The 27,879-nt window shown below is 33.1% G+C and overlaps 4 protein-coding genes across 5 annotated transcripts in view; 2 read left to right on the top strand and 2 right to left on the bottom strand.

Annotated features, from left to right (window-relative positions):
* Positions 1 to 129: 129 nt before the first annotated feature.
* Positions 130 to 10,220, top strand: ormdl1 (ORMDL sphingolipid biosynthesis regulator 1). Its single transcript, XM_073845981.1, has 4 exons — positions 130 to 209; positions 2,776 to 2,958; positions 7,483 to 7,634; positions 9,221 to 10,220. Exons 2-4 carry the CDS (start codon positions 2,785 to 2,787, stop codon positions 9,354 to 9,356), a joined length of 462 nt encoding a protein of 153 aa, XP_073702082.1. The 5' UTR covers positions 130 to 209; positions 2,776 to 2,784; the 3' UTR covers positions 9,357 to 10,220.
* adat3 (adenosine deaminase tRNA specific 3) lies at positions 4,610 to 14,409 on the bottom strand. Of its 2 annotated transcripts, none has more exons than XR_012356597.1 (2): positions 14,342 to 14,409; positions 4,610 to 4,967 (listed from the first exon to the last, which is right to left on the bottom strand). XR_012356597.1 is itself a non-coding variant. In XM_073845980.1 (2 exons), the coding sequence occupies exon 2, from the start codon at positions 13,406 to 13,408 to the stop codon at positions 12,392 to 12,394; it is 1,017 nt and encodes a 338-aa protein (XP_073702081.1). In that variant the 5' UTR covers positions 13,409 to 13,454; positions 14,342 to 14,409; the 3' UTR covers positions 11,621 to 12,391. The 2 variants fall into 2 exon arrangements, 1 of the variants encoding a protein (XP_073702081.1); XM_073845980.1 differs by lacking the exon at positions 4,610 to 4,967 and adding an exon at positions 11,621 to 13,454.
* A 245-nt stretch (positions 14,410 to 14,654) lies between these two features.
* On the top strand, positions 14,655 to 20,665 carry osgepl1 (O-sialoglycoprotein endopeptidase-like 1). The gene is made up of 7 exons (XM_073845740.1): positions 14,655 to 15,001; positions 16,717 to 17,104; positions 17,194 to 17,398; positions 18,339 to 18,487; positions 18,671 to 18,801; positions 18,887 to 18,958; positions 20,443 to 20,665. The coding sequence occupies exons 1-7, from the start codon at positions 14,805 to 14,807 to the stop codon at positions 20,525 to 20,527; spliced, it is 1,227 nt and encodes a 408-aa protein (XP_073701841.1). The 5' UTR covers positions 14,655 to 14,804; the 3' UTR covers positions 20,528 to 20,665.
* The window catches only part of ankar (ankyrin and armadillo repeat containing), a 24,134-nt gene continuing 16,801 nt past the window's right edge, over positions 20,547 to 27,879 (bottom strand). Inside the window, exons 14-23 of the mRNA XM_073845080.1 lie at positions 27,528 to 27,681; positions 23,719 to 23,880; positions 23,522 to 23,628; positions 23,326 to 23,448; positions 23,046 to 23,204; positions 22,458 to 22,575; positions 21,407 to 21,516; positions 21,103 to 21,299; positions 20,965 to 21,011; positions 20,547 to 20,863 (exon numbers count right to left, since the gene is read on the bottom strand). Coding sequence (XP_073701181.1) covers positions 20,688 to 20,863; positions 20,965 to 21,011; positions 21,103 to 21,299; positions 21,407 to 21,516; positions 22,458 to 22,575; positions 23,046 to 23,204; positions 23,326 to 23,448; positions 23,522 to 23,628; positions 23,719 to 23,880; positions 27,528 to 27,681 — 1,353 coding nt within the window. The 3' untranslated portion in view covers positions 20,547 to 20,687. The remainder of the gene's footprint in view (positions 20,864 to 20,964; positions 21,012 to 21,102; positions 21,300 to 21,406; positions 21,517 to 22,457; positions 22,576 to 23,045; positions 23,205 to 23,325; positions 23,449 to 23,521; positions 23,629 to 23,718; positions 23,881 to 27,527; positions 27,682 to 27,879) is intronic.

Below are 27,879 nucleotides of genomic sequence, written 5' to 3'. Positions count from 1 at the left end.
TCCAATAAAAAAAACACTGATTTTATGCCTTATTTTGTAAACAAACAGCCTTTGGTGGGCGTGGTGCGCCAATCTCGCGAGATTTGCGCTCCTAATCCCGTTAGCTGCCATAGCCTATGTGCTAGCGGAGTGTGTGCAGTGAGTCAGCCCGCAGTGCGCGCAGCGGAGGCCGGCAGCGCTCCAGCCTGCTTCACCCGAACGCAAATAAGGTACCGTTACTTAACTCTTACGAAACCAAGTCATTTGTGCCGCTATTTTAAAACCAAATAGGCCTAATCAAACGATAATGGGAGGATTTGAAAGCTTCTATTGATGTTTGAGGTGTTTAATGGAAGTAGAGTGAAACAAAAGCAACTGGTGTTTGTTATGAAAGCAGTTGATGCTAGATAAAGAGCATTGCTCATGCGCAAAACCTAAAGCAACTCACTATAATAGCACAGGCGGGAGGATAAGCATGTTTACGAAGTGTTATTTAAGTGGTTAAATAAAAGAAGACAGTGAGCTGTGCATTAATAAGGCAGTGTTTTGTCATGTAGCTGTGCTGCTAACCCTATCTGTGTCATGGACTTGTTTATCTCTTGCAGCTATAATAATAATAAGACATGAAATAATGATATAATGTGTTTTCTTTAATTGTAACATGTCAACAAGCAACTGACTTGGTGAGTAGAAACCAAAATGAGTAAATAATTTTGGTGAGAGATCATTCCTTGAGAAATAACCAGACAAATAAGCTTTGTATTAAGTAACACTGAACTTTGACTTTCAAACAGCTGCCTTGACTGTTTACCTTAAACAGGCCATAAAATGTCACTTCCACCCTTTTGCTCTTCCAAAGAAGAGCTGAACTCTTGCACATGATTTGAATAAGTTGGTCAGCATGAACTGTAATGCATTAGGGGAAAGTACAATAAAGAATCACCCCATTGTGTATGTTTGTGAACATGCTTTTGTTGGCATATAGACGAGACCTCATCTGTAATACAGCTTCCACTCTTAACTAGTACTTTTCAAGCCATTAAACAAGAATTGCTGACTGTAGATTGTAGTAGTGCATAAATGATCATTCATTTGTTCATAGTTAATCAGTTTTACATTTTATTTCACTGGAATTAACTAGATTGTCTTATTTGCTATTGACACTGACATATATAAACAAAAATGTAAAGTTATTATTTTTATGTCAGTTTTAATAATTTAGAAAAAGACAATACATGTCCCAAATAAAAAACTGTTATTGCACAGTAAGATTTTTAATGTTTTATGATCCAAAGTACAGTAAAAACAGTTAAATTTTGAAATATTTTTACTATTTAAAATAACTTTTCTATTTGAATATATTTTAAAATGTAATTTATTCCTGTGGTTTTACATCAGAATTTTTAGCATCATTACTCCAGTCACATGATTCTTCAGAAATCGTTAAATCGTTTTAATATTCTCATTTGCTGCTTTAAAAACATTTATTATTATTATTATTATTATTATTATTATTATTATTATTATGTTGAAAACAGCTCAGTAGAATTTTTTCAGTGTTCTGTGATGAACTGAAATAGAAATATTTTGTAACATTATAAATGTCTTTATCGTCACTTTTGATCAATTTAAAGCATCCCTGCTAAATAAACGTATTCATTTCTATAATTGCTTTCCCAAAAAATTGTATTTTGGATCAAATAAATGCAGGCGTGGTGAGCATTAGAAACTTCTTTAAAAAACATTCAAAATCCTACTACAAAACTTTTGATTGGTAATGTAAATTATCATCAATTTGAATAATTAATCAGTTATTACTTATTTCACTGGAATTAACTAAATTGTTATTGTTGCTGTTGATACTGACATAACTCTTAGTTATGATGAGAAAAGAGAAAAACATAATTGCAATACATTTTTAAAAGTGGATTGGTTAAGCAAATAATTTAATGTTTTTATTTTTGTCATTTTTATTAATTTGGAGAAAAAATCTATACGTTTATATATATTTTTAAATAATGTTATTGTTTTATTTTCTTTATGGGTTTTATTTATGCATTGTTTGCATAATAAACAATAAGTGATTAATAATCCTTTTTTTATTTAGTTATTTTATTTATACCGCTTTTTTACATTATTCAGAAATATTGTATTATCTGTGACCATGGAACACAACACCAGCCACAAGAGTAAATTTTTTAAAAAAAATTGAGATTTATACATTATAAAAAGCTGAATACATAGGCTTTCCACTGATGTATGGTTTGTTAGGATAGGACAATATTTGCCTGAGATACAACTATTTGAAAATCTAGAATCTAAGGCTACAAAAAATTTAAAATATTGAGAAAGTTGCCTTTAAAGTTGTCGAAATGAAGTTCTTAGCAATACATATTACTAATCAGAAATTACGTTTTGATATATTTACACAAGGAAATTTAGAAAATATCTTCATGAAACATGATCTTTACTTAATATCATAATGATTTTTTGAAAATGTTTGGAAAAAGAAAAGTCAACAATCTTGACCCATACCATTTATTTTTGGCTATTGCTACAAATATATCCGTGCAACTTATGACTGGTTTTGTGGTCCAGGGTCACATCTGACTTGCTATTTTGGACTAAACTAAAAAAAAAATCTGCTGTAGAAACAGTTTTCACTCAGAAATTGGTAGTAAAAAAGTAACATTGAATTAAATGTGCAATTTTGAAATATCTCGCAAAATGTACTCCAGTAAACTTTTTATTTACAACGTCATGGTTTAGTGTACTTTTTTTTCTGTCTATCAACAGAAAAGCAAGATGAACGTCGGTGTGGCCCACAGTGAAGTTAACCCAAACACCCGTGTGATGAACAGTCGGGGGATATGGCTGACATATGCGCTCGGCGTAGGAATGCTTCACATTGTACTGTTGAGCATTCCTTTCTTCAGTGTTCCTGTTGTGTGGACCCTCACAAATGTTATTCACAATTTTGTAAGTGTCCTCTGTTGAATAATCCTTTGTCCTATCCCATTTCGTCCCCCTGTCTATGGGTTGTCATTTTCTAAGCAGTGCCCAGAGGCCAGTTGGAGTCTCGACAATTGATGCTTCCTTAGTAGTGTGTGTGGCATTGTTATGTAAGGACTCGCACACACAGATTCAAGGTCAACAGCATGACATCACCCACCAAGTTTAAGCTCTCTGGCACATGATAATGTATGACAGCTTGCGCAACAAAGATAAAGCAAAGCTATTCATAGTCATACTGTAATGTTTCAGTTGTCTTGACATGGATGACAAGATTAGTACGTGTAGTAAGTCTGCAGCTACACTAGCAGTCAAAAGTTTTTGAACAGTAAGATTTTTAATGTTTAATGTCAACAAGCCTGCATTTATTTGATCCAAAGTACAGCAAAAATTGTACTATTTAAAATAACTTTTCTATTTGAATATATTTTAAAACAATTTATTCATGTGATCAAAGCTACATTTTCAGCATCATTACTCCAGTCTTCAGTGTCACATGATCCTTCAGAAATCATTCTAATATGCTGATTTGCTGTTCAAGAAATATTTATTATTATTATTATCAGTATTTAAAACAGGTGAGTACATTTTGATTAATTGAAAGATCCAAAGCATTTATATGAAATAAAAAGCTTTTGTAACATTACACACTATACCATTTAAAAGCTTGGAGTGAGTATTTTTTATTTTATTTTATTTTTTGTGGGAAAGAAATTATATATATATATTATTACTTTTATTTAACAAGGATGCTTTAAATTGATAAAGTGATGATAAAGACTTTTATAACGTTAAATGTATTTCAGATAAATGCTGTTCTTCTGAACTTTCTATTCATCAAAGAAATTATACTTGGCTGTTTTCAACATAATAATAATAATAATACATGTTTTGAGCAGCAAATCATAATATTAGAATGATTTCTGAAGGATCATTTGACTGCAATAATGATGCTAAAATTTCAGCTTTGAAATCACAGGAATAAATTACATTTTAAAGTCTATTCAAATAGAAAACATTTATTTTAAATAGTAAAAATATTTCAAGTTTTACAGATTTTTCCTGTACTTTGGATCAAATAAATGCAGGCTTGGTGAGCAGAAGAGACTTCTTTAAAAAACATTAAAAATCTTACTGTTCAAAAACTTTTGACTGGTAGTGCATTTTATTATATATTTTTATTTTGCCTTATTTTTTCATCTTAGTTTTAGTAATTTAAGTAGTGGTAGTGTATAAGACTGCCATATGATACCTTTCCATGAAAAGAAGACAACAATATAGGTCATCGTTCATTGATAATTTTTGGCTCCACCAGAGCTCTCAAATATCATTTGCAAAGACATTTTGAGACTTGTTAAAGTCAGGGCTATTAGTTATAGTTAAAGAGTTAGTTCACCCAAAAATGAAAATTCAGTCATTAATTACTCACCATCATGTCGTTACAAATCCGTGAGACCTCCGTCGGAACAACGACATGAGGGTGAGTAATTAATGACTGAATTTTCATTTTTGGGTGAACTAACCCTTTATAATAACCCTGAAAAGAAATTACAAATTTGAAAAAATTTGTTCATACAGTGTTGTTCTGAATCGCTTTGACTTTAATTGTATGGGCAAAAACAGTTAAACATTCTTTATTATTTATACAGCGCTTTTTACAATACAAGTTGTGTCAAAGCAACCTTACAGTATTAAAATAATAAAGTAAAATGTCAATAATAATGCAAGAGTTCCATATTGCAACAAAGTCAAATTGGGGAGGACTCATCTGGTTCCCATGGTCTTGTGCCGGTGGCCATTTAGGGTAGGAGTTCTTTCTTGATGATCTGTCTCTGGGGCTCATCTAGTTGACACGGTATCCACTGACATTCGGCTGTAGGTGTTGATCCACCATCTGCTCTTGGTTTGGACTAGATCTGGGGGACTGCAGTGACCATCTGATCTGGATACGGACTGGATCTGGTGGCTATGGTGACCTGGGAATAAGAAACAAACAGACTAATATTAATGTAGATGCAAGAGTTCCAAGTTGCCACAAAATCAGATTGGAGAGGACTCATCTGGTTTTCGCTGTCTTGCATCGATGGCGTTAAACTGACAGAGTGTGTCTGCCTCCCGAACAGTGTTAGGTAGATTGTTCCAGAGTTTGGGCGCTAAATGTGAAAAAGATTCTTTATCTATCCATCTAAGCTTAAAAGGATTTCATTTTCCCAAAAATGACAATTTTGTCATCATTTACTTGCCCTCATGTCACTCCAAACACAAATTAAGATTTTTTTATTGAAACCTGAAAGCTTTCTGTCCCTCAATTGAAAACCCAGGTAACAATAACTTAAAATATCAAAAAAGATCATAAGTTGCTTTATACGGCAAATAAAGCAGCTTCACTGGTGCTTGGTTTGCTCTGTATGTGTGTAGAGCACTGTTTAGATGTTTAACATCTAAACGGCTTTACTGGAATAACCCATTCAAATTATATGGATTCATTTTATCATGCCTTTATCATAAAATGATGCCTTGCCAATTTCCACCAATTAAGGCCTCCACTAGAAAAGTAAACGCCCCATCAGTTTATATGGGAACTATTTCTTTAATATTAAAGAAGACCTATTATGCCCCTTTTTACGAGACATAATATAAATCTCAGATGTCCCTAGAATGTGTCTGTGAAGTTTCAACTCAAAATACCCCACAGATCATTTATTATATAGTTTTGAAAATGCCTATTTTGAGTGGAAGCAGATACACGCTGTTTTCGTGCATGTTTCTTAAATGCAAATAAGCCGCTGCTCCCTGCCACTTTTTTCAGAATAGGGCTGTGCCTTTACAGCTCGTACCTCAGATACTCTGCCAAAAAACATCTGTTTGGTTTTGATTATTATGTGTATCGTGCTGAAATCATGTGTTTTAAACCATATTAGTTTAAACTTCTGATATAGGGTTTTCTGAGTGCACACATTCAAAGCATGCCATGCGCACAGAAAGCAGCTGTTAAATTAAGTTCTCTTTCACGTCTTATTGCACTTAAACTGTCTAATACATGAAAGTTCATGTTAAAAACACACAGGAGTTACAAAAACAGTTGGTTATGTCTGTGAAGGTAAACAGCTGGGAAAGAAATATAAAGCAGTGTTTCCCCTACCATTATCTTAGGGGGGCGGCCCGGCACCCCCCGCCCCCCTTAAACGTCAAGTTCATTTTATTTTCGATATAGCGCCACATCACAATAGAAGTCATTTAAGGTTATCTTTCCTATAGAACAGGTCTATAAATTGTTCTTTATTAAATAAACAAAATTGCCTTATGTTATTTATCTTATTTACACAAAGGCATGTTATTTCTGTCTCTACATAGTCGCGCGTTTACAATGTCTCCTCCGCGAAAACACGGACTGGATCGCGGACTCCATTCATAAAAACCGAATTTACTATAGCGCGGAATGCCACGTAATTCATCAATTTTTGGATTAATAAATCAAAAGTTGGTCTGTCACTTAATTCAAATCGCGATATGGACTAGTGTTTGTGAAAACTGAAATGCAAAAAGACCGTTTTAATATGAATCCTACATGTTCCGTTAGCCTCTGTATGTATGAATGGCTGAGACGCGTTTTTTTTTTTTTCACTATAGGCTACGCATACTGCACACGTGACGCTCCCCTGGTAATTTTTGGTATTTGCATCTCACATGAACAGATAAACTCAAAGCTGCTGTGAGTGTCACTTTTACCGTTTCATCTGAGAAAACTAGCATTTTATACTGTACACACAGAAACTTCACGGCAACCTGTCAAAATAAAAGTACCGTGTAACATGTAACAGAACAATATTTGTCTTTTATTACTTTTGTACATTATAATGTAGGTGTTTATATATTCCTATTTAAATAATTGACATAAAACAATATATATCATAAAAAATAAATATAACAAGATTAACCACTTAATTGTAGAAAAAAAAATACCAAAAAAAAAATCCCCCCCAAAGCTGAAAACCTAGGGGAAACACTGTAAAGTATGTTTATATTAGATCTGTGTGGCAGCAGCGTAACATACAGTAAATAAATCAATAAATCCACTGCTCTCTTGTCTTCTATGAGGGTAGGACTCTAAATGGTGGTCTGTGCAGCCAACGACAGAACAGTTAGCATTCTTTGCTCAAACTTTTGCCATGGCATCAGAACTGGTACACCATTGTCGTTTGCTAAATTTAAATGGCAGCACCGTCGATGGAAACGTGCAGATTAAAGGGCGGTAATATTATAATAAGATTCCCTTTCACATGCTTGCAGAGAAAGGCTTACCAAAAAATGTACTGGTTTGTCCTTTTTCACATTTTCTGGGTTAGTAGATGCACCGGGAACATGTTTATAGCACTTAAACATGGAAAAGGTCAGATTTTCATGATATGCTACCTTTAAGAGGTTTCTATTGTTACAAACTTTGAGAATGGTGTGGTATGACATTTGGATCATCTTTCTATGTTCCCGCAGGGTATGTATGTGTTTATGCATGCAGTGAAAGGCACACCATTTGAAACACCAGACCAGGGCAAGGCAAGACTTCTCACACACTGGGAACAGCTGGACTACGGTGTGCAGTTCACATCATCTAGAAAATTCTTTACAATCTCACCAATCATTTTGTAAGTTATTTTTGCTGTCTTCTGCACATTTTTAACACATTTGAATTGCACAGCATTTAAAACTAAATATAGTAAATGATAAATTAAAGGATTAGTTCACGCCCAGAATAAAAATGTCCTGATAATTTACTCACCCCTATGTCATCCAAGATGTTCACGTCTTTCTTTCTTCAGCCGAAAACAAGGTTTTTGAGGAAAACATTCCAGGATTGTTCTGCATATAGTGGACTTAAATGGGGATCAATGGGTTGAAGGTCCAAATTGCAGTTACAATACAGCTTCAAAGGGCTCTAAATGATCCCAGCCGAGGAATAAAAGTCTTATATATAAAGAATTATATACTTTTTAACCACAAATGCTCATCTTGCACTAGCTCAGCTCAAGTCTCAACCCAGTGTTAACAAAAGCAAAATGCAAAGTCATATACAAATAAAAGGTAAAACAACGATGTCAAACGATTTAGAAGTTGGAAGAGAAAATGAACCGAAGTACAAAAACAAAGAACTAACCATGCATGGCTTTTCCAACTTGATAATGTAATGTATGAAGACACACATGCACATCGAAGAGCTAGTGCAAGACGAGCATTTGTGGTTAAAAAAGTATATACATTTTTATTTTAGAAAACGAATGTTTATTCTCGAAACAAAATGTTATGAGAATAAAGTCAAAATTATGAGAATTAATTTGTAGCAATTACGAGATTAAAGTGATAGTATTTTGAGAATATTTTGATACTCTGAAAATATGATAACTTTAATTTCTACAATTTAAATTCCCCAAACATTTCGACTTTATTCTCGAAACTTTACAACTTTATACTCGAAACATTACAACCTTATTTTCTAAACATTTCGACTTTATTCTCGAAACATTACGAGATTAAAGATTTAATATTTTGTGAATAAAGTCGAAATATTTCAACTTTATTCTCGTATTTTATAATGCAAGTCGAAATGTTTCGAGAATTAAGTCGAAATGTTTCGAGAATTAATTTGTAGCAATTACGAGATTAAAGTGATATTTTGATACTCTCAAAATATTATAACTTTAATTTCTACAATTTAAATTCCCCAAACATTTCGACTTTATTCTCGAAACATTACGAGATTAGAGCTTTAATATTTAATGAATAAAGTCGTAATATTTCAACTTTATTCTCGTATTTTATAATGCAAGTCGAAATGTTTCGAGAATAAAGTCGAAATGAAATGTTTCGAGAATTAATTTGTAGCAATTACGAGATTAAAGTTATAATGTTTTATGGATATTTTGATACTTTTAGAAAATGACCGATCGTTTCACTAGATAAGACCCTTATTCCTTGACTGGGATCGTATAGAGCCCTTTGAAGCTGCAATTTGGACCTTCAACCCATTGGCCACCATTGAAGTCCACTTTATGAAGAAAAATCCTGGAATGTTTCCTCAAAAACCTTAACTTTTCAAAAATCATTATTCTATAAGTTAAGTAATCCTTTAATTTTTTTTCTCATCTGAAATGTTAACTAAATGTAAATAGTGACTAATATAGACCTATTTTGGTCATTTAAAGAAATGTAACACTTATTGTTCTTTCCTTTGCAGATATTTTCTCGCCAGCTTTTACACGAAATATGACACAGCTCATTTTGTGATAAACACAGCTTCGCTTTTGAGTGTTCTCATTCCAAAACTGCCACAACTCCACGGAGTGCGGATCTTTGGAATAAACAAGTATTAAGTTCAGAGGGCACAGACCAACTCGGAGCTGTTGCCTGATACGGGAGAGGAGATAACCCTTTCTACTGTGTACCGCAGTTGTGTACACTTAGCAGTTTTGTACAGTCTGTGTAATTGTGAGTCTCTTTGTTTGATATATCTTGAGAAATTGTTGTAGGGACATGTTAGGAGGACAATTCCACAAGCATTAATAACTTAAGATATTTAATGTGTTTTTGTTAGTTGTTTTGTGATCCTCGTGGATCTGGGCTGGCCCAGGTTTCATGGTTGAAGTTTTTTTTGTTTTGTTTTTTGTTTGTTGAAATGTGCTCACAACACTGATACACTAAGATAGATTTATGATTTTAGTGTCACTTCACATTTCTGAATACGTTCTTAGATAATGCCATGAATTGACAATGTGTTTTTAAAATCATTTAAAAGCCATGAAACCTTTCTGCTGTTTCGTTGTTATCATTGCTTCAGAGACAAATAAAAACTTATTTTGCATGATTTTCTGAAAATATTAGTTCAGTCACAGTACTATGTATAGTTTTGTTTAGTTAATGTCTTACGGCTTATAAGTGACTATGAAAAAATATTAACATTAACAAAACTTTAGTGTTTAGGCTTTTAAGTACTTCAATAACATTCATTAGAGTCAACATGAAATCAAAAACAGAACTTTCCCATTTTCCTAACTGATATTTCTTCATCTTTTTGAATCTGAAAACTTCATGTTGACTCATTTTCAGTATGTCATTGTAAAACTCCAGATCATAACCAAGCTTTAGCAAACCATGTTTCTTTGCTCTCTTTTCTGTCACAGTATTATTGAAGTTGAGAAACTGTAACATAGTCCCATTAAACTATTTGTGTCCTTCCACTTTCTTGTCTTTTGGCAATATCTGCGAAGGCTCAACTGTGCCAATTGTTTTGTCCTTTTGTTTTGAGAAAAGGTATGAACATAGTATGTTGTGTGACATGCTGCAAACAAATAAAACTTTGCAAAGTATTAGAAACTCTGTTGTTTACTAAAAATAAATTAATTGTGAAATACCAAATACACTGATGTAAATCATAAACTGTCATTTAAGTGTTAACTAAAAATCATAGAATACACACAACATCTGATCAAAAATTTGAGGTTGGAAAGATTTTCTTAAAGTTATTAACGTTTCGTCACTCACAAAATCTTATTTGATCAAAAATAGATTTTTACATTTTAAAATAACTTTTCTACAACTGTGTTTTAGTGCCATGTTAAAAAATTACGAGAATAAAGTGAAAATTAGGAGAATTAATTCTTTAATTTCTACTATTTAAAATTTCGAAACATTTCAACTTTATTCTCGAAATGTTTCGAGAAGAATAGACTCGAAATAATTGCAAAATAAAGTCAAAATCACAAGATTTAATTTGTAGCAATTACGAGATTAAAGTTATAATATTTTAAGAATATTTTGATGCTCTCAAAATATTATAACTTTAATTTCTACAATTTAAATTCTCAAAACTTTAACTTTATTTTAAAAACTTTCGACTTTATTTTTAAAACTTTTCAACTTTATTTTCGAAACTTTTCGACTTCATTCTCGAAACATTTTACTTTTTTTTCAAAACTTTGACTTCATTCTCGAAACTTCGACTTCATTCTCAACTTTTCGACTTCATTCTCGAAACTTTTTACTTTTTTTTCAAAACTTTTTGACTTCATTCTCGAAACATTTTACCTTATTTTCAAAACTTTTCGACTTCATTCTCGAAACTTCAACTTCATTCTCGAAACTTTTCGACTTCATTCTCGAAACATTTTACTTTTTTTTCAAAACTTTGACTTCATTCTCGAAACTTCGACTTCATTCGCAACTTTTCGACTTCATTCTCGAAACTTTTCGACTTCATTCTCGAAACTTTTTGACTTCATTCTCGAAACTTCGACTTCATTCTCGAAACTTTACTTTTTTTTCAAAACTTTTCGACTTCATTCTCGAAACTTTTTACTTTTTTTTCAAAACTTTTTGACTTCATTCTCGAAACTTTTCGACTTCATTCTCGAAACTTCGACTTCATTCTCGAAACATTTTACTTTATTTTCAAAACTTTTCGACTTCATTCTCGAAACATTATACTTTTTTTTTCAAAACTTTTCGACTTCATTCTCGAAACTTTTCGACTTTATTATTTTTGAGAAAACATGATATATATATTTATATATATTTTTAATTACACACACACATATATATATATATAAAGGTCTCTTCTGCTCACCAAGCCTGCATTTATTTGATCCAAAGTACAGCAAAAGTAGTAACATTTTGAAATATGTTTACCATTTAAAATAACTGCTTTCCATTTGATTATATTTTAAAATGTAATTTATTCCTGTGATTTCAAAGCTGAATTTTTTGCATCATTACTCCAGTCACATGATCCTTCAGAAATCTTTCACAACAGTTAGCGAAAGCTAGAGATTACAGTTTCTAAAATTAAATAGGATGAATGGAAAGATCAGAAGAACATAAATAGAAATCTTTTGTAACATTATAAATGTCTTTATCATCTTTTAGTCAATTTAAAGCATCCTTGCTAAATAAAAAAGTATATACTGACTCCAAGCTTTTGAATGGTGTAGTGTATAATGTTCCAAAAGCTTTTTATTTTAGATAAATGCTGATCTTTGGATCTTTTCTATTCATCAAAGAATCCTGAAGTTTGTTTTACCTAATAATAAATGTTTCTTGAACAGCAAATCAGCAAATTAAAATGATTTGTGAAGGATCATGTGACACCGAAGACTGGCGTAATGATGCTAAAATGTTCCTTTGATCACAGTAATAAATTACATTTTAAAATATATTTAAATAGAAAGTCTGTTAATTGAATATTATATTTAAAAGTAGACAACAACCCAATTTCCCTTCCATACTTTTTATTAGGGTCCTATCCAAAAATAAAAATGTAAAATTAATGTAAAAAAAAAAGACATTTTGCTGGAGTTAGAAATATAAAAACAATTAAAATGTCAATGTATTATTGTCTCTAATAATAAAAAAATCACTTTTTGTGTAAAGCCTCACATGCATTCAGCATCACCCCTTTAAACACTTCAAAGCGATGATTTAAATCTTTTTGGCAGTGAATTTTATACTTCGATCCAAATGCACCATCTGCAGAAGGCGTTCCATAAAACACTCGGTTGATTCTGGAGTGGACCAAAGCCATTGCACACATCACGCACGGCTCCCGAGTGACGTAAAGGTCATATCCGGTGCAGATATAAGGCAGACCGGTTTCTTTGCCATTGCAGGCATTCCTAAAAGACTCAGAGCTGCTAAACCGACAAGCTGGATATTTCTCGTAATTGTAGGCGCCTCCTCCTTGCCCACAGGCCACGAGATCAATACAGACCATGACAGCGTGATGGAGCGGATGAGAGCCGCGCTTACAGTCATGAGCCACTGCGACAATCTCCTCAGACTCTGGGTCAACAATCACAGCGCCCACCGCATCCATTCCCACCTCCTCGCCTGATTTTGCAGCCTGCACAGCTGCCGTCATGTACTCCTGTATTTTAGCTTTCTGATCGGCGGTGAATAACTGGCCTTTTAGAGCAGACGTCACTTGTTTGTCCTCGTGAAATGACGTAGGCCAGTGTTTACTTGCTTTTTCAAACTGTGGTCTGGTCAAGGGAGGATTGGCGGGTATTTTGACAAGGAAAGGTTCTCCTAAACCACTCAAGTCAAAAGACTGTGAGGGAATCAGATCAGCAAGCCTTACTCCGTTGCAGTCTGTCAACTCCACATCTTTGGCTAAGCACACAATGACCTCCAAAGGATGAGGAGTGCTTTTGTCTTTGCAAGCTCTTACTCTTTTTATGTGTTGCAGACTTGGTAAAGGGTGGATCAGGGAAAGCTCTTTGACCAGGCGGGATGTTTGTCTTTTCTCGATGATGGGTGCTGCGTAGGCCGGTAACAATTCAGTGTCCCGGGACTGTTCATCAGAGAGAACTGGAAGAGCATTCCAAGTGTCACATTTGTCCATTTCTTTTCTTCTTTTGGCTTGTGGCTCCATCTTGTTCTGTTCATTTAATAAATTGTCAGGAGTTTCCTGGTGTCATCTGTAGACGCAGAACGTGACAGTAAAAGTTACTGCCTGAAGAATTGTCCGAGACTTAAGACTCAAAATGTCCTCATTATAGGTAACTTTTTTATTTCTATTTTAATTTATATTAAAATCTCATTTATTTCTGTGATCAAAGCTGAATTTTCAGCATTACTACTCCAGTCTTCAGTGTCACATGATCCTTCAGAAATAATTCTAATATGCTGATTTATTATCAATATTGAAAACAGTTGTTTTGCTTAATATTTCGTCAAAACCTGTGATTTTACGAATAAAACGTTTAAAAAGAACAGCATTTATTTAAAATAGTAATCTGTTTCTAACAATACACCGTTCAAAAGTTGGAAAAAAAATATTAAAAAAATTATAGACATATAACAAATACAAATTACAAAAAAAACACAAACTAAATTTCTAACTAAAAAAATAAAACCAAATAAATACCTTATAAAAATATAGCCTAATTCAAAATATAAAACTAATAGTATCTTAATGACACTAAAATAACACTGCCATTAACTTAGTAATACAGTAATGTATGTAAATGTGGAAAATAAATGTATGTAAATGTGGAAAATAATTGTATTGGCAGTATTTGCAAAAAAAAATAGCTGTCATGAACTTGAATATAACAAAAAAAGGAACTTTGGAAAAATTCGAACAAACTTCCAAATACAAACACAATTTATTTAATTTAGTTAATCTATATTTATTAATAGAAAATACGTATTTCTATTATATCAACTACCCAAAAACAATGAATGAATGAGTTTGTATTCGGGAATACACGTGGAGCTCATAGACTATTGCATTATGTGGAATACGCAATTGACTTTAATCATCAAATATCAAATAATACTTAGAAATAGTCTTAAAACCTACTTTAGAGCAGCCGAGTATGAGGAATTCGTCTATTTCGGTGTAAAACATCTCTCCCACATGAGTCTTCGTCCCTCCTGTATTATTATCCCATTGGAAACAAGCGCAAGCGATAAAGGTTCCCGTATTGTTCTTTAATTTAGATTTATGAGTCCTTTCGCTATGATATTATCATTACCATACTTTGTATTCATCATATGACCATAGATATTTGTTTTTCTATACTGCTATTTATCATTTTCATCTTAAAGAAAGTAACGGAACTAAACTTCGTTGGTTGTGAGTAGGGAGTATTATTTATACGTAACGCCTTGATCGCACAGGGTCATAGATGAAGTTTTACAAGAAAAGATACTTTTACCAGTGTTTTGTAAACACTGACTTGTTGAAGCGTATGTCACCTTTTAGATTACTGTCGAGTTAAAGCAACCAGTGTTAGCGATAGTGAATTGTCAGTGTTACCAACATGTTCTCATGCGCTTTGAATGGAGCTGTTCGGTGCTGGATGAAGCGCTGCAGGTCGAGAAGAGCCTTCAGTACTGTGCGCCCTAGATTGGTTTTGGGGATTGAGACGAGCTGCGATGAGACCGGAGCGGCTGTGATGGACGAGACTGGAGTGATTTTAGGGGAATCTCTGCATTCTCAGAAACTGACACACCTGGAGTAAGGATAGCAAATTATTTCATAAATAACTTCAGTTAATACATAGAGTAACAATAATCACGTTTTCGTTTCCTAAAGGAACATTTCTCTCAAAAAAGCCATTCTGTGGTTGTTTATTTACCATATATATATATATATATATATATATATATATATATATATATATATATATATATATATATAGCATAAGAGTATAAGAGTGTTATTTTAGTATTATTTATATACTATTATAGTGTTTATTTTTTTAATTAGCTTTAATTTTTATATACACTAGTTTTTGAACAGTACAATTTTTTTTTTAAAGAATTTTCTTCTGCTCACCAAGCCTGCATTTATTTGATTCAAAATACAACAAAAGCAGTAATACTGTAAAATATTTTTACTATTTAAAATAGGTGCTTTCTATTTGTATATGTTTTAAAATGTAAGTTATTCCTGTGATCAAAGCTACATTTTCAGCATCAGTGTCACATGATCCTTCAGAAATCATTCTTTTATTGTTATTATCATTATTATTATTATTATTATAAATATTTAAAATTTAATATTGAGTACATTTTTTTCAGGATTCTTTGATGAATAGAAAAATTCAAAGATCAGCATTTATCTGAAATAAAAAGCTTTTGTAACATTATACACCTCTTTTAAAGAAATTATAGAAATTAATTATTTTATTTAGCAAGCATGCTTTACATTGATCAGAAGTGATGATAAAGACATTTATAATGTTACAAAAGATTTCTATTTCAGATAAATGCTGTTCTTCTGAACTTTCTATTTATCAAAGAAACCTGAAAAAATTCGACTCAGCTGTTTTCAACATAATAATAATCATAAATGTTTTGAGCAGCAAATCAGAATATTATTAATAATGATTTCTGAAGGATTGTGTGACTGGAGTAATGATGCAAAAAATTCAGCTTGAAATCACAGGAATAAATTAAATTTTAATAAATTCAAATAGAAAACAGTTATTTTAAATAGTAAAAATATTTCAGATTTGTACTGTTTTTGCTGTACTTTGGATCAAATAAATGCAGGCTTGGTGAACAGAAGAAACTTCTTTAAAAGTCTTACTGTTCGAAAAAAAACGTTTGTCTGGTAGTGTATAAATTATTTTGTTATTTTGTTAACTGCTTTTGTCATTTTTATTCATTGTAGTTTTTTATATTTTAATATTTTATTTAATTTATTTTTATTCAATGTTAATGTTAGTACTTTAACTTATTTTAGTTTATTTTACTTACTTGGCGAGGCAACATTTTCATTTAAGTTTTTCATCTAATATTTATATTTTATTTTATGTCTGTTTTGTTTTATTCACAAAAACAAATTTTAATAGTCTTATTTTTATTTAACATGTTAAGCTATTAGATGTAGACATAGCTTTGTGTAAGAAACAGATTAAAAAGTACAGTCATTATTTACTGAAAATAATAGTTTTAGCATTATTACTCTAAAAAAAACACATGATCCTGCAAAAATCATTCTAATATTCTGATTTGCTGTTCACAAAACATTTATATTCAAAGCAGCTCAGTAGAACTTTTTCAGGTTTCTTTGATGAACAGAAAGCTCAGAAGAACAGCATTTATCTAAAATAGAAATCTTTTGTAACATTATAAATGTCTTTATCATCACTTTTGATCAATTTAAAGCATCCTTGCTAAACAAAAGTATTATTTTCTATAATTTCTTGATTTGTTTTCCTACAGTTCGGGTGGAATTATCCCAACTGTGGCCCAACGCCTACACAGAGAAAACATCTCTAGAGTTGTCCAGGAGGCCTTAGACAGAAGTGGCATTAAACCCGCTGAACTCACAGCTGTGGCCACAACAGTGAAGCCAGGTCTTGCCCTTAGCTTAGGGATCGGCTTGCATTTCAGTCTGCAGTTTGTGAGACTTCACGAAAAGCCGTTCATCCCTATACACCATATGGAGGCACATGCCCTCACTGTAAGAATGCTACACCCCGTAGACTTCCCTTTCCTTGTGCTCCTTGTCTCCGGGGGTCATTCTCTTCTTGCACTGGCCAAAGGAATCGATGAATTTCTGCTTCTGGGGCAAACAATAGATGTAGCAGCTGGGGACACTTTAGATAAGGTATCAGGATATCACGCCAGTTTCAAATACAAAGGAAAAGCAGTATGATGTTTATACACTAAACGGTTTATCTTTCCTTTCAATGACAGATTGCTAGAAGACTTTCTCTTAGGAATCATCCCGAGTGCTCGACTTTGAGCGGTGGACAAGCCATAGAGCTTCTGGCGAAAGAGGGGAATAGACTCGCATTTCATTTCAAGACTCCCATGGGGCAGCTCTACGACTGCAATTTCTCTTTTGCTGGTTTGCAAAACCAAGTGACACGCGCAATAGGCAAAAAAGAGCAAGAAGAAGGTACTTCATCTATTCCTTTTAAACAAAAGAAACCGGTTCTTTTCCAGGATATTTTTGTTTTCTCATAAGCACACAAATATTGGGCAAAATAAGCCCTTTTTAATTAGATTTTAACAGTTTTATGGACACTTAATACTTTTAAAGTATTTTTTTTTTACATTTATATTCTAATAGGCATTAATATGCACAACACATATAATTGTTGGCCAACATAAGCCCTTTTTAATTCAATTTTAACTATTTTATGGATGTTTTTTATGTGTACACTACCAGTCAAAAGTTTTCAAACAGTAAGATTTTTTTATGTTTTTTTAAAGAAGTCATTTATTTGATCCAAAGTACAGCAAAAACGGTAAATTTTTTAAAATATTTTTACTATTTAAAATAACCATTTTCTATTTGAATATATTTTAAAATGCAGTTTATTCCTGTGATCAAAGCTAAATTTTCAGCATCATTACTCCAGTCTTCAGTCTCACAAAAATCAGTCTTTTTTCTTTTTTTTGGGGGGGGGGGGGTTATATTAATTAATGCTTTTATGATAAAGACATTTATAATGTTACAAAAGATGTGTATTTCAGATAAATGCTGTTCTTCTGAACTTACTATTCGTCATAGAAAAAATCTACTCAGCAGTTTTCAAAATAACAATAAATGTTTTTGAGCAGCAAATCAGAATATTAGAATGATTTCTGATGGATCATGTGACTACAGTAATGATGATGCTAAAATTTCAGCTTTAAAATCACCGTAATAAATTACATTTGAAAATATATAAAAATAGAAAACAGTTATTTAAATAGTAAAAACATTGTAAAATTTTACTTTTTGAAACAAACAATGTTTAATGTTTTAAAAAACATTAAAAATAGTACTTTTCAAAACTTTTTAATGGTAGTGTATATTAGAATTTTATTACTGTAATGTTATGTTTCTTCAGGTGTTGAAAAAGGACAGCTGTTATCATGTGTTAAAGACATCGCTGCTGCTTCACAACACACATTGGCGTCTCATATAGCCAAACGAACACATCGTGCCATATTGTTCTGTAAATCCAAAGGTCTTCTACCACAGCAGAATCCAACTCTGGTAAGTTAACAGCACTCCAGGACTTGGTTGTGGCATTTCGTATTAAAATTAACCTGAGCCTGGCTTAATCATTTTAGGATATTATAAAACTTTAACCAATAAATGCCTGTGGGGAATTGACATTTGGTAAAAAATCTCTATTCCAACCAAACATTTAACTCTTCTTTGTGTGCACCTCTGTAGGTTGTTTCAGGAGGAGTAGCAAGTAATGAATACATCAGACAGACTCTGAAAATTGTCACAGATGCCACTGGATTGCATCTGCTTTGCCCTCCATCAAAGTTTTGCACTGATAATGGAGTGATGATTGCATGGTAAGAACATAAAAATGGTGCACATTGCCTTACAGCCTTGCTGACACATAAAACACTGAATTTTGTTCCTCACTATTGTTGTTAGGAATGGCATAGAGAGACTAAAGCAAGGAAAGGGAATCATGTCCCATACTGAAGAGGTCATCTATGAACCCAAGTAAGTTGAAATTTCATTTGCTTTGTTAGTAAATAAATTAGACTGCACGTTTACGGTCTTATAGAGGGGTTTTCACGACATGTCATCAATCAACCATATTGGAGCCACTGAATGTAAACGATGCCACTGAATTGACGAAACTTGCGTATTTTGCTAATTATAGCTGTTGAAATTGGTCAATTACTGTCATGTTTTGGGCTGTACTAATTGGTTGGACCCGATTGCAGGCTTGTGCACAATTCAGAATTTCAGAATTGGCCGCCATTCAATTCATGAGTTGGAATTTGAATTGAATTGACTCCGCCCCACAGGAAGTTGAATTTGAATTGGAGTTGGAATGACAGGAAGTGGAATTAAATTCATGGCAATTCAAGGCCATTCCACACAGTCATACAACAGAAAGAATGTGTTGAATCTCACATACAATTACATTAATTTTGTAATTTAATAGCATAATTTCATTACACATAACTAGTCACTCCTCAACCCTGCATACATTTTGTTCCAACATACAAATTGTTTTGAGAATGTGTCCAACATACAAATGAATGAGAAGGTGTGTCCAAACGTTTGGTCGGTACTGTAGATATGAATTCAACTGAAAAAACTTTTGAAAAAATATCTTTCAGGTGGTCAAATAGCAAATAGCAAATAGTGGAGCTCTGCAGCCACCTACTGGTAAAAGTTTTTTTTTTTTTTACTTTTTAAAACTGGATTTTCCAAAAGTTGGGCAAAAATCTTACACTAAACCATGTGAAATTATCCATGTTATCCCCATGAATTAAAGTTAGAAATGTGGGTCTTTTATAAAGTGAATTTTTACATAAAAAAGCAGTTTTTGTATAAAAACCCATTTAAAAAATATGTATTTATTAATTTATATATATTTAAAAAATATCACTAACCCACTGAAAACTGCACAAATGTGGAGTAAAAACTTTAATAAACAGAAAAATATACAGTACAGACCAGTTCAAACTTTTGGTCTGTACTGTATAGATAATGATCAAATTCTTGAAATAAATGACTCCCTCAATGTTTGATTAGTTTTGTTCAAAATGTTATTTTCATTTCAAAGTAATCAAATAACACAATGTAATCTGTACAAGTAGTTCAAACTAATATCATTTATAGAATATGTAATGAAATCATATCTGACATATATTGTAAAGCTCCATTGTTAAACACTTCACTTATGTTTATGAATTTCTTTGAATTTGTATTGAATTGAAATTCTGCTTCCTTTAATTCAAATTCGAATTGTAATTCTAGATCCTGTTTTTGACATCAATTCAAATTCAATTCAAATTCAAGAATTGAATTGGAACTTAGGAGTCATTCTCAATTCTGAATTGTGCACAAGCCTGCCCGATTGGTCCCGGTAACTCATATTCATATTCAGTAATAGTTTGATAGTAATCTACCCAGCACTGGTATAAGATAAGAGTCTGTTTTATGTAATTAAATTTTTCATTTGTTTTTAGGGCCCCACTTGGATTAGACATCACTTCAGAAGTTAAAGATGCTGCAATTAAAGTTCCCCCATTAAGACTGAGAATAAACTCTTGATATGGTGTTGAAAGGGCATTTCCTACTTATTAATAAATGATTATTTATTTAAAGAATTGTAAGTATTTTTGTTTTGCATATGCTTTAATTCAAAGTTTATGATGTTATTTCTTTTCAATCACCTTTTGGTGTGAACAGCAGGGCTGGAGTTCATGCTCTTTCAGGTATTTTCATTAAACCTTTGTTTTGAGGCACTGTAGCAGGATGTCTGTCCCATCCTGACTCTGGGGTTGGCGGTTCTGGCCCTCTGTCTTACATGGTGTGGCAAAATAGCTGTTGTTTCTCTATCACTGTCTACTGACTGACTACATCTATCGTTCACTCTCTTTGCCAATCCTGGTGAGAAATGATAAAGTAACAAACAGCTGTATGTGAGATACATTCCTCATTGCTTTAGCTACAAAAGCACTCTGTAATAAACGAGTCATTTGAAATACCTTTATTATCACGATGAGGCACAGGAGGGCCACCATTTATCTCCAAACTGCAATGGAGAAAACAGAAAGAAAACAAATTATGCTAGTGAATTATCAGAGGCCTCATATTCAGCTACTTCCTGTCAAAATTTAAAGCACCTGAGGGATGGAAACCCTATTCTTCTCTGTCTTTCAAACTCTTCTGTGAAGAATTGTGATATTCTGGCATCTTTTGCTAAATTCTCCATTAGGAGGTCATATATGAGAGGAGATTTTCTACATTTTGCCAGAAGCTGTCGATGAGCATATCGATTGGAGGTCAGGTAACCCAGAGCACTTGCACAAGCAATTTGTACCTAAAATAAAGTATATTATTTTAGTTTTAACAATCTTAGAAATACTGTTTTAAGCACTTATTTTTGTTGACTGGGAAACACTGCATTTACATAAGTACACTTTGTACCTCTTTATTCTCTGAGTCCAGATGAGCTGAGAGATGCTCTACAGCACCCATTGTGACAATTGCATTAGTAATTCCTGCTCTCGTGTGAACCAGGCTAGCAAGTAGTTGAGCTGGAATAAGACAAGATGGAATGTTAAACAAGATTATTTTCTCATGTTATATGTACAGTTGAGATCAAAGGTTTTACATGCACCTTGCAGAATCTGCAAAATGTTAATTATTTTACCAAAATAAAAGGGATCATACAAAATGCATGTTAATGTTTATTTAGTACTGACCTGAATAAGATATTTCATGTAAAAGACATTAACTTATAGTCACAAGAAAATAAGTTAAATTTATAAAAACCCTGTTCAAAAGTTCATACACTTGATTTTGGGTTTTTTTGTTTAGTGCTAGTTGTTCATGAATCCAACATTTGTCCTGAACAGGTAAACTGTCTGCTGTTCTTCAGAAAAATCATTCAGGTCCCACAAATTCTTTAGTTTTTCAGCATTTCTGTGTATTTGAACCCTTTCCAACAATGACTGTATGATTTTAAGATCCATCTTTTCTCACTGAGGGACACATATGCAACTATTACAGAAGTTTCAAACACTCACTGATGCTCCAAAAGGAAAAAACATACATTAATAGCCAGGGGGTGAAAACTTTTGAACACAATGAAGGTTTGTACATTTTTCTTTTTTTGCCTAAACATCATTTTTATTTTATTTAGTAATGACCTTCAGAAGCTACAGAAGATACTTGCATGTTTCCCAGACGACAAAATAAGTTAAATTTACCCTGAAAGTTTTCACTCACTGGCTCTTAATGCATCATGTTTCCTTATGGAGCATCAGTGAGCATTTGACCTGTAATAGTTGCATATGAGTCCCTCAGTTGTCCTCAGTGTGAAAAGATGGATCTCAAAATAATACAGTCCTTGTTGGAAAGGGTTTAAATGCACAAAAATGCTGAAAACCCAAAGAATTTTTGGGACCTGAAAGGTTTGGGGTCTTATTTTTGATAAATACATTAAAACAGTAATATTTAAACAATTTGAACTTACCTGTAATGACCACAGTGGTGGATTGGTCAGACTGCAATAACTCAACAAGAACAGTGACTCCCCTTGCAGTCAAGGTCACTTCATCTGATCCACTAATTACTCTGGCTAACACAACTATCTGTCAAACAAAGGATTAAATTAAATGAGCTGCTTTTAATTTAAGTTTTTAAAGTTTTTAAGTTTTCTCTGTATTCTCAATAATGGTGGCAGATGGTGACACTGGGAAGAAGAATTGTTGAATAAAGTAATTATTTTTGTTTTGCACACAAAAAGTATTCTCGTAGCTTCATAAAATTACGGTTGAACATTTTAACGATGTCCTTACTACCTTTCTGGGTCTGGGAACATTTTGGTTGCATTGGAACCTATGGAAGTTCAGAAAGCTTTCTGATTTCATGAAAAATATCTTAATTTGTGTTATAAGGATGAGCGAAGGTCTTATGTGTTTGGAACGACATGATGGTGAGTAATTAATGATAAATGATTAATTTTCTTTTTTGGGTGAGTTATCCCTTTAATTTAGAAAAGAACAGAAAATAAATGCATTTTTATAATGGACTTTTGGACCCCAATGAATCTTATGACTACCTGAAATGCAGCTTTTGCTCTTTCAGTCTCATTGTCAGAGCTCAAAAATGTCTCGTATGTGTTCATTAGAATTCTTCCTGTTTGTCGAATTGCCTTCTGTTGTGCTTTGTTGTTGTAAGCAAACAGGGATAATGCATGTCCAGCATCCAGACAAACGCTCTGAAAGACAATATTTGCTAAGCAGTTAATTTAAACAAATACATTCAGAATATCATTAGCATCAAATGAGCACTGTGAGATATTTCACTTAAAAATTAAAGTGGTATAAAATTTTAATTACTTTGTTTTCAGCTTCTAGGAGCTCCAGTAGGATATTATAAGAGAAGTCCTCTTGTGCCCAAAATTCTCTCTGGAGTTTTTGGTTCCCCAGCAGCACACAGGCGAGAGTCTGTGCCACTTGCACCTAATGAGATTTCAAAACACTATGGTGTCATTTCCTGTTTTAATCATGTTTACTTTTTGAAACAAATACTTACTTTGACCTCCAGAGAATCGTGGGATTTTAAAAGCTCTAATAATGTAGGAATAGCATTTTCTTTGTAAATAAGCCTTTGACTCTTTTTATTAGTAGTGAGTGCCACTCCTGCAACCACAAAACAAAGGTTTTATCATTTGTGCTGCATCACAAAAGCATTTATATCAAAGAAACAGAAGGAAAAGTGTGAGATATTACCAATGCACAAACAACCCAGGGCTTTGATGACACTGAGCAGGGTCTTCAGTGCTGTTCGAGACCCTCGAAGCAAACGCACCAGTGGCGGCACCCCATTCTCCTCGCAAAAACCATCCTGATGGGAACGACTATCTTGGCTAAGTGCTATCGCCGCTCGGCACCCTGTGAAATAACAAGACGTGCAGATTATATAGTCAATAATTTGTTCCAAACGATATGTCAGAAAATAGGTATAAAGCTGTCACAATTCTGATATTTCCCCCTCACAATTCTGAGTTTCTATTGTGTCTAATTCTTATGTTTTTTTTCCCCTCATGATTCTAAGTTTTTTCCCTCATAATTCTGACTTTTTTCCCTCACAATTCTGAGTTTCTATCTTACCATTTTGACTTTTTCCCTTCACAATTCTGAGTTTCTATCTCACAATTCTAAGTTTTTTTCCCCTCACGATTCTAAGTTTCTGTCTCACAATTCTGTTTTTTTCCCCACAATTCTGAGTTTCTATCTTACCATTTTGACTTTTTTCCCTTCACAATTCTGAGTTTTTCCCTTACAATTCTGAGTTTCTATCTCACCATTCTGACTTTTTCCACTCACAATTCTTAGTTTCCATCTCACAATTCTAATTTTTTCCCTCACAATTCTTTTCACAGTTTCTATCTCACAATTCTAAATTTTTATTTCACAATTCTGACTTTCTTTTCCCTCACAATTCTGAGTTTCTATCTTACAATTCTGACTTTTTTCTCTTACAATTTTGACTGAGTTTCCATCTCACAATTCTGACTCTTTCCCCTCATACTTCTGAGTAATTATATCTCACAATTCTGACTTTTTCCACTCATAATTCTTAGTTTCTTTCTCACAATTCTAATTTTTTTTACCTCATACTTCTGAGTTTTAGATCTTACAGTTCAGCTTTTCCCCCTTACAATTCGATGCTTTTTCCCTCACAATTCTGAGTTTCTATTAAACAAATCTAAGTTTTCTTCCCTCACATTTCTGAGTTTCTATCTCACAATTCTGACTTTTTCCACTCATAATTTTAAGTTTCAATCTCACAACTCTGACATTTTTTCCCTCACAATTCTAAGTTTCTATCTCACAATTCTCCCATTTTTTCCCTACAATTCAGATTTTCTATCTCAAAATTCTGTCTTTTTTTCCCTCACATTTCTGAGTTTTTATTTCACAATTCTGACTTTCTTTTCCCTCACAACTCTGACTTTCTATCTCACAATTCTGACTTTCTTTTCCCACACAATTCTGACTTTCTATCTCACAGTTCTGAGTTTCTATCTCACAAATATGTTAACTCACAATTCCAAGAAGGAAATGTTTGAACTGTAAGAAAAAAAGTCAGAAATGTGAGTTATAAGTTCACTGTTACCTTTATTTTTCAATTCATAACGAGGAAAACAACGGCAAGATATAAACTCAGAATTCGAAGAAAAAAAGTCAAAATTTGAGATGTTAACTCACAATTACAAGAAGAAAAGTCCGAACTGTGAGACAAACTTTTAAACCTCACAATTCTGAGTTTCAATCTCCCAATTCTGACTTTCTTTTCCCTCACAATTCTGATTTTCTATTTCACAATTCTAAGTTTCTATCTCACAATTCTGACTTTCTTTTCCCTCACAATTCTAAGTTTCTATCTCATAATTCTGACTTTCTTTTCCCTCACAATTCTAAGTTTCTATCTCATAATTCTGACTTTCTTTTCCCTCACAATTCTAAGTTTCTATCTCATAATTCTGACTTTCTTTTCCCTCACAATTCTAAGTTTCTATCTCACAATTCTGACTTTCTTTTCCCTCACAATTCTAAGTTTCTATCTCACAATTCTGACTTTCTTTTCCCTCACAATTCTAAGTTTCTATCTCACAATTCTGACTTTCTTTTCCCTCACAATTCTAAGTTTCTATCTCATAATTCTGACTTTCTTTTCCCTCACAATTCTGATTTTCTATTTCACAATTCTAAGTTTCTATCTCACAATTCTGACTTTCTTTTCCCTCACAATTCTAAGTTTCTATCTCATAATTCTGACTTTCTTTTCCCTCACAATTCTAAGTTTCTATCTCATAATTCTGACTTTCTTTTCCCTCACAATTCTAAGTTTCTATCTCATAATTCTGACTTTCTTTTCCCTCACAATTCTAAGTTTCTATCTCATAATTCTGACTTTCTTTTCCCTCACAATTCTAAGTTTCTATCTCATAATTCTGACTTTCTTTTCCCTCACAATTCTAAGTTTCTATCTCACAATTCTGACTTTCTTTTCCCTCACAATTCTAAGTTTCTATCTCACAATTCTGACTTTCTTTTCCCTCACAATTCTAAGTTTCTATCTCACAATTCTGACTTTCTTTTCCCTCACAATTCTAAGTTTCTATCTCATAATTCTGACTTTCTTTTCCCTCACAATTCTGATTTTCTATTTCACAATTCTAAGTTTCTATCTCACAATTCTGACTTTCTTTTCCCTCACAATTCTAAGTTTCTATCTCATAATTCTGACTTTCTTTTCCCTCACAATTCTAAGTTTCTATCTCACAATTCTGACTTTCTTTTCCCTCACAATTCTAAGTTTCTATCTCACAATTCTGACTTTCTTTTCCCTCACAATTCTAAGTTTCTATCTCATAATTCTGACTTTCTTTTCCCTCACAATTCTAAGTTTCTATCTCACAATTCTGACTTTCTTTTCCCTCACAATTCTAAGTTTCTATCTCACAATTCTGACTTTCTTTTCCCTCACAATTCTAAGTTTCTATCTCATAATTCTGACTTTCTTTTCCCTCACAATTCCGAGTTTCTTTTATAAATTTTGAGAAATGTTTGAACTGTAAGAAAAAAAGTCAGAATTGTGAGTTATAAGTTCACAGTTAACTTTATTTTTCAATTCATGATGAAAAAACAGCAAGATATAAACTCAGAATTCCAAGAAAAAAGTCCAAATTTAAAAAAATGTCAGAACTGTAAGACATAACATTTTAAGCCTTCTATACATTATACATAAGTATTTTTTATTTTTATTTAGCTAAAAAAAACTGTGGGATGTAAACTCACAATTCCAAGAATAAAATGTTTAAATTGTGATACATAAACTCTCAAATGCGAGAAAAAAATATATATATTTTGTGGCCTTTTTTTTTTTGCAATTCTGAAACTGAGCTCACAATTAACTTTACTTTTTTTATTTCATGGCAGAAACAAGCTATAATAGTTAAGAAGGTGCAGACAGTTCTGTCTGAAAAAGATTTTTAGGGAACATCTGTCTGACAGAATGTTTTAACAGACGATCCAGGGGAGACACGATCCAGACACCTGCCTGAAGAGGAAGCACTCTTGGAATATAGCACCGTTTTGGAATCACAGCCTGTAATCGAGTCATAGTTTAACACTAATAGCAATACAAGAGACGCAGCCACTCTTGTAAGCAATGTTTACGAAGAAACCCACAGGGGGAGTGACATTCCACTGTGCATGCCTTCCTGTCTTATGAGTCTACCAGATCAGTGCTGTCTCAAGACAGGAAGTGCTGGCCGCTTACCCGCTGGACCGGACCTGTTCTGTCAGTGACAGGGAGAAGCTCAGGTAGTCAATCTGCTCAGTTTATCCAGTGCCTGTCAACACGTAGTCAATGGGAAGCTGTTTTTATTGCATTTGGTGCTTCTTCTGTCTGGACGACAGCTTTGCAGCGAGAGTGTTACTTACATTCATGGGTGACTGATTGGTTGGATGGAACTAGGTGATCTCTTTTGGGACAGTGTATAATGAGACCAATTTGTATCTGGCCTTACCCACGTATTGCATTTTGTCTGAAGGGGACAGGAGAAGGTCAAGGATGACCGGGTAGCCCATCTGCTCTGCCATGAGTTTCTGTTGCTTCAGAGTTTGTCCTGCCAGGGCCCATAGAGACATTGCACCCTGTTCCCGCACATCCAGCTGGAACACCTGAACACAGGGCGAGGTTCAGTAAGAGTTCACTGTGCAAGGGTTGACTTTATGCAATGTGAGAACCATTCTCTGAAATCTAAGTTATCAAAAACAGGACAGGACAGGACATCTATTTATTTATTTATTGTCCAATCAATACTAGTTGGATTAAAAGCAAGACTAAAAAATGCCAAATTACTAAATAATTAATCTTAT

Source organism: Garra rufa, chromosome 8, assembly GCF_049309525.1.
Source record: "Garra rufa chromosome 8, GarRuf1.0, whole genome shotgun sequence".
In the NCBI taxonomy this organism is placed as follows: domain Eukaryota; kingdom Metazoa; phylum Chordata; class Actinopteri; order Cypriniformes; family Cyprinidae; genus Garra; species Garra rufa.
Note: the sequence above shows the minus strand (reverse complement) of the source record. Positions and strands in the feature narration are given on the sequence as shown.

Coding starts and splice junctions, on each gene's coding strand:
- ormdl1 (XM_073845981.1), top strand. CDS start 2,785: ATGAACGTCGGTGTGGCCCACAGTGAAGTTAACCCAAACACCCGTGTG. Junction 2,959..7,482: donor CAAATGTTATTCACAATTTT/GTAAGTGTCCTC, acceptor ATGTTCCCGCAG/GGTATGTATGTGTTTATGCA. Junction 7,635..9,220: donor ACAATCTCACCAATCATTTT/GTAAGTTATTTT, acceptor TTTCCTTTGCAG/ATATTTTCTCGCCAGCTTTT.
- adat3 (XM_073845980.1), bottom strand. CDS start 13,408: ATGGAGCCACAAGCCAAAAGAAGAAAAGAAATGGACAAATGTGACACT.
- osgepl1 (XM_073845740.1), top strand. CDS start 14,805: ATGTTCTCATGCGCTTTGAATGGAGCTGTTCGGTGCTGGATGAAGCGC. Junction 15,002..16,716: donor CAGAAACTGACACACCTGGA/GTAAGGATAGCA, acceptor GTTTTCCTACAG/TTCGGGTGGAATTATCCCAA. Junction 18,488..18,670: donor CACAGCAGAATCCAACTCTG/GTAAGTTAACAG, acceptor GCACCTCTGTAG/GTTGTTTCAGGAGGAGTAGC.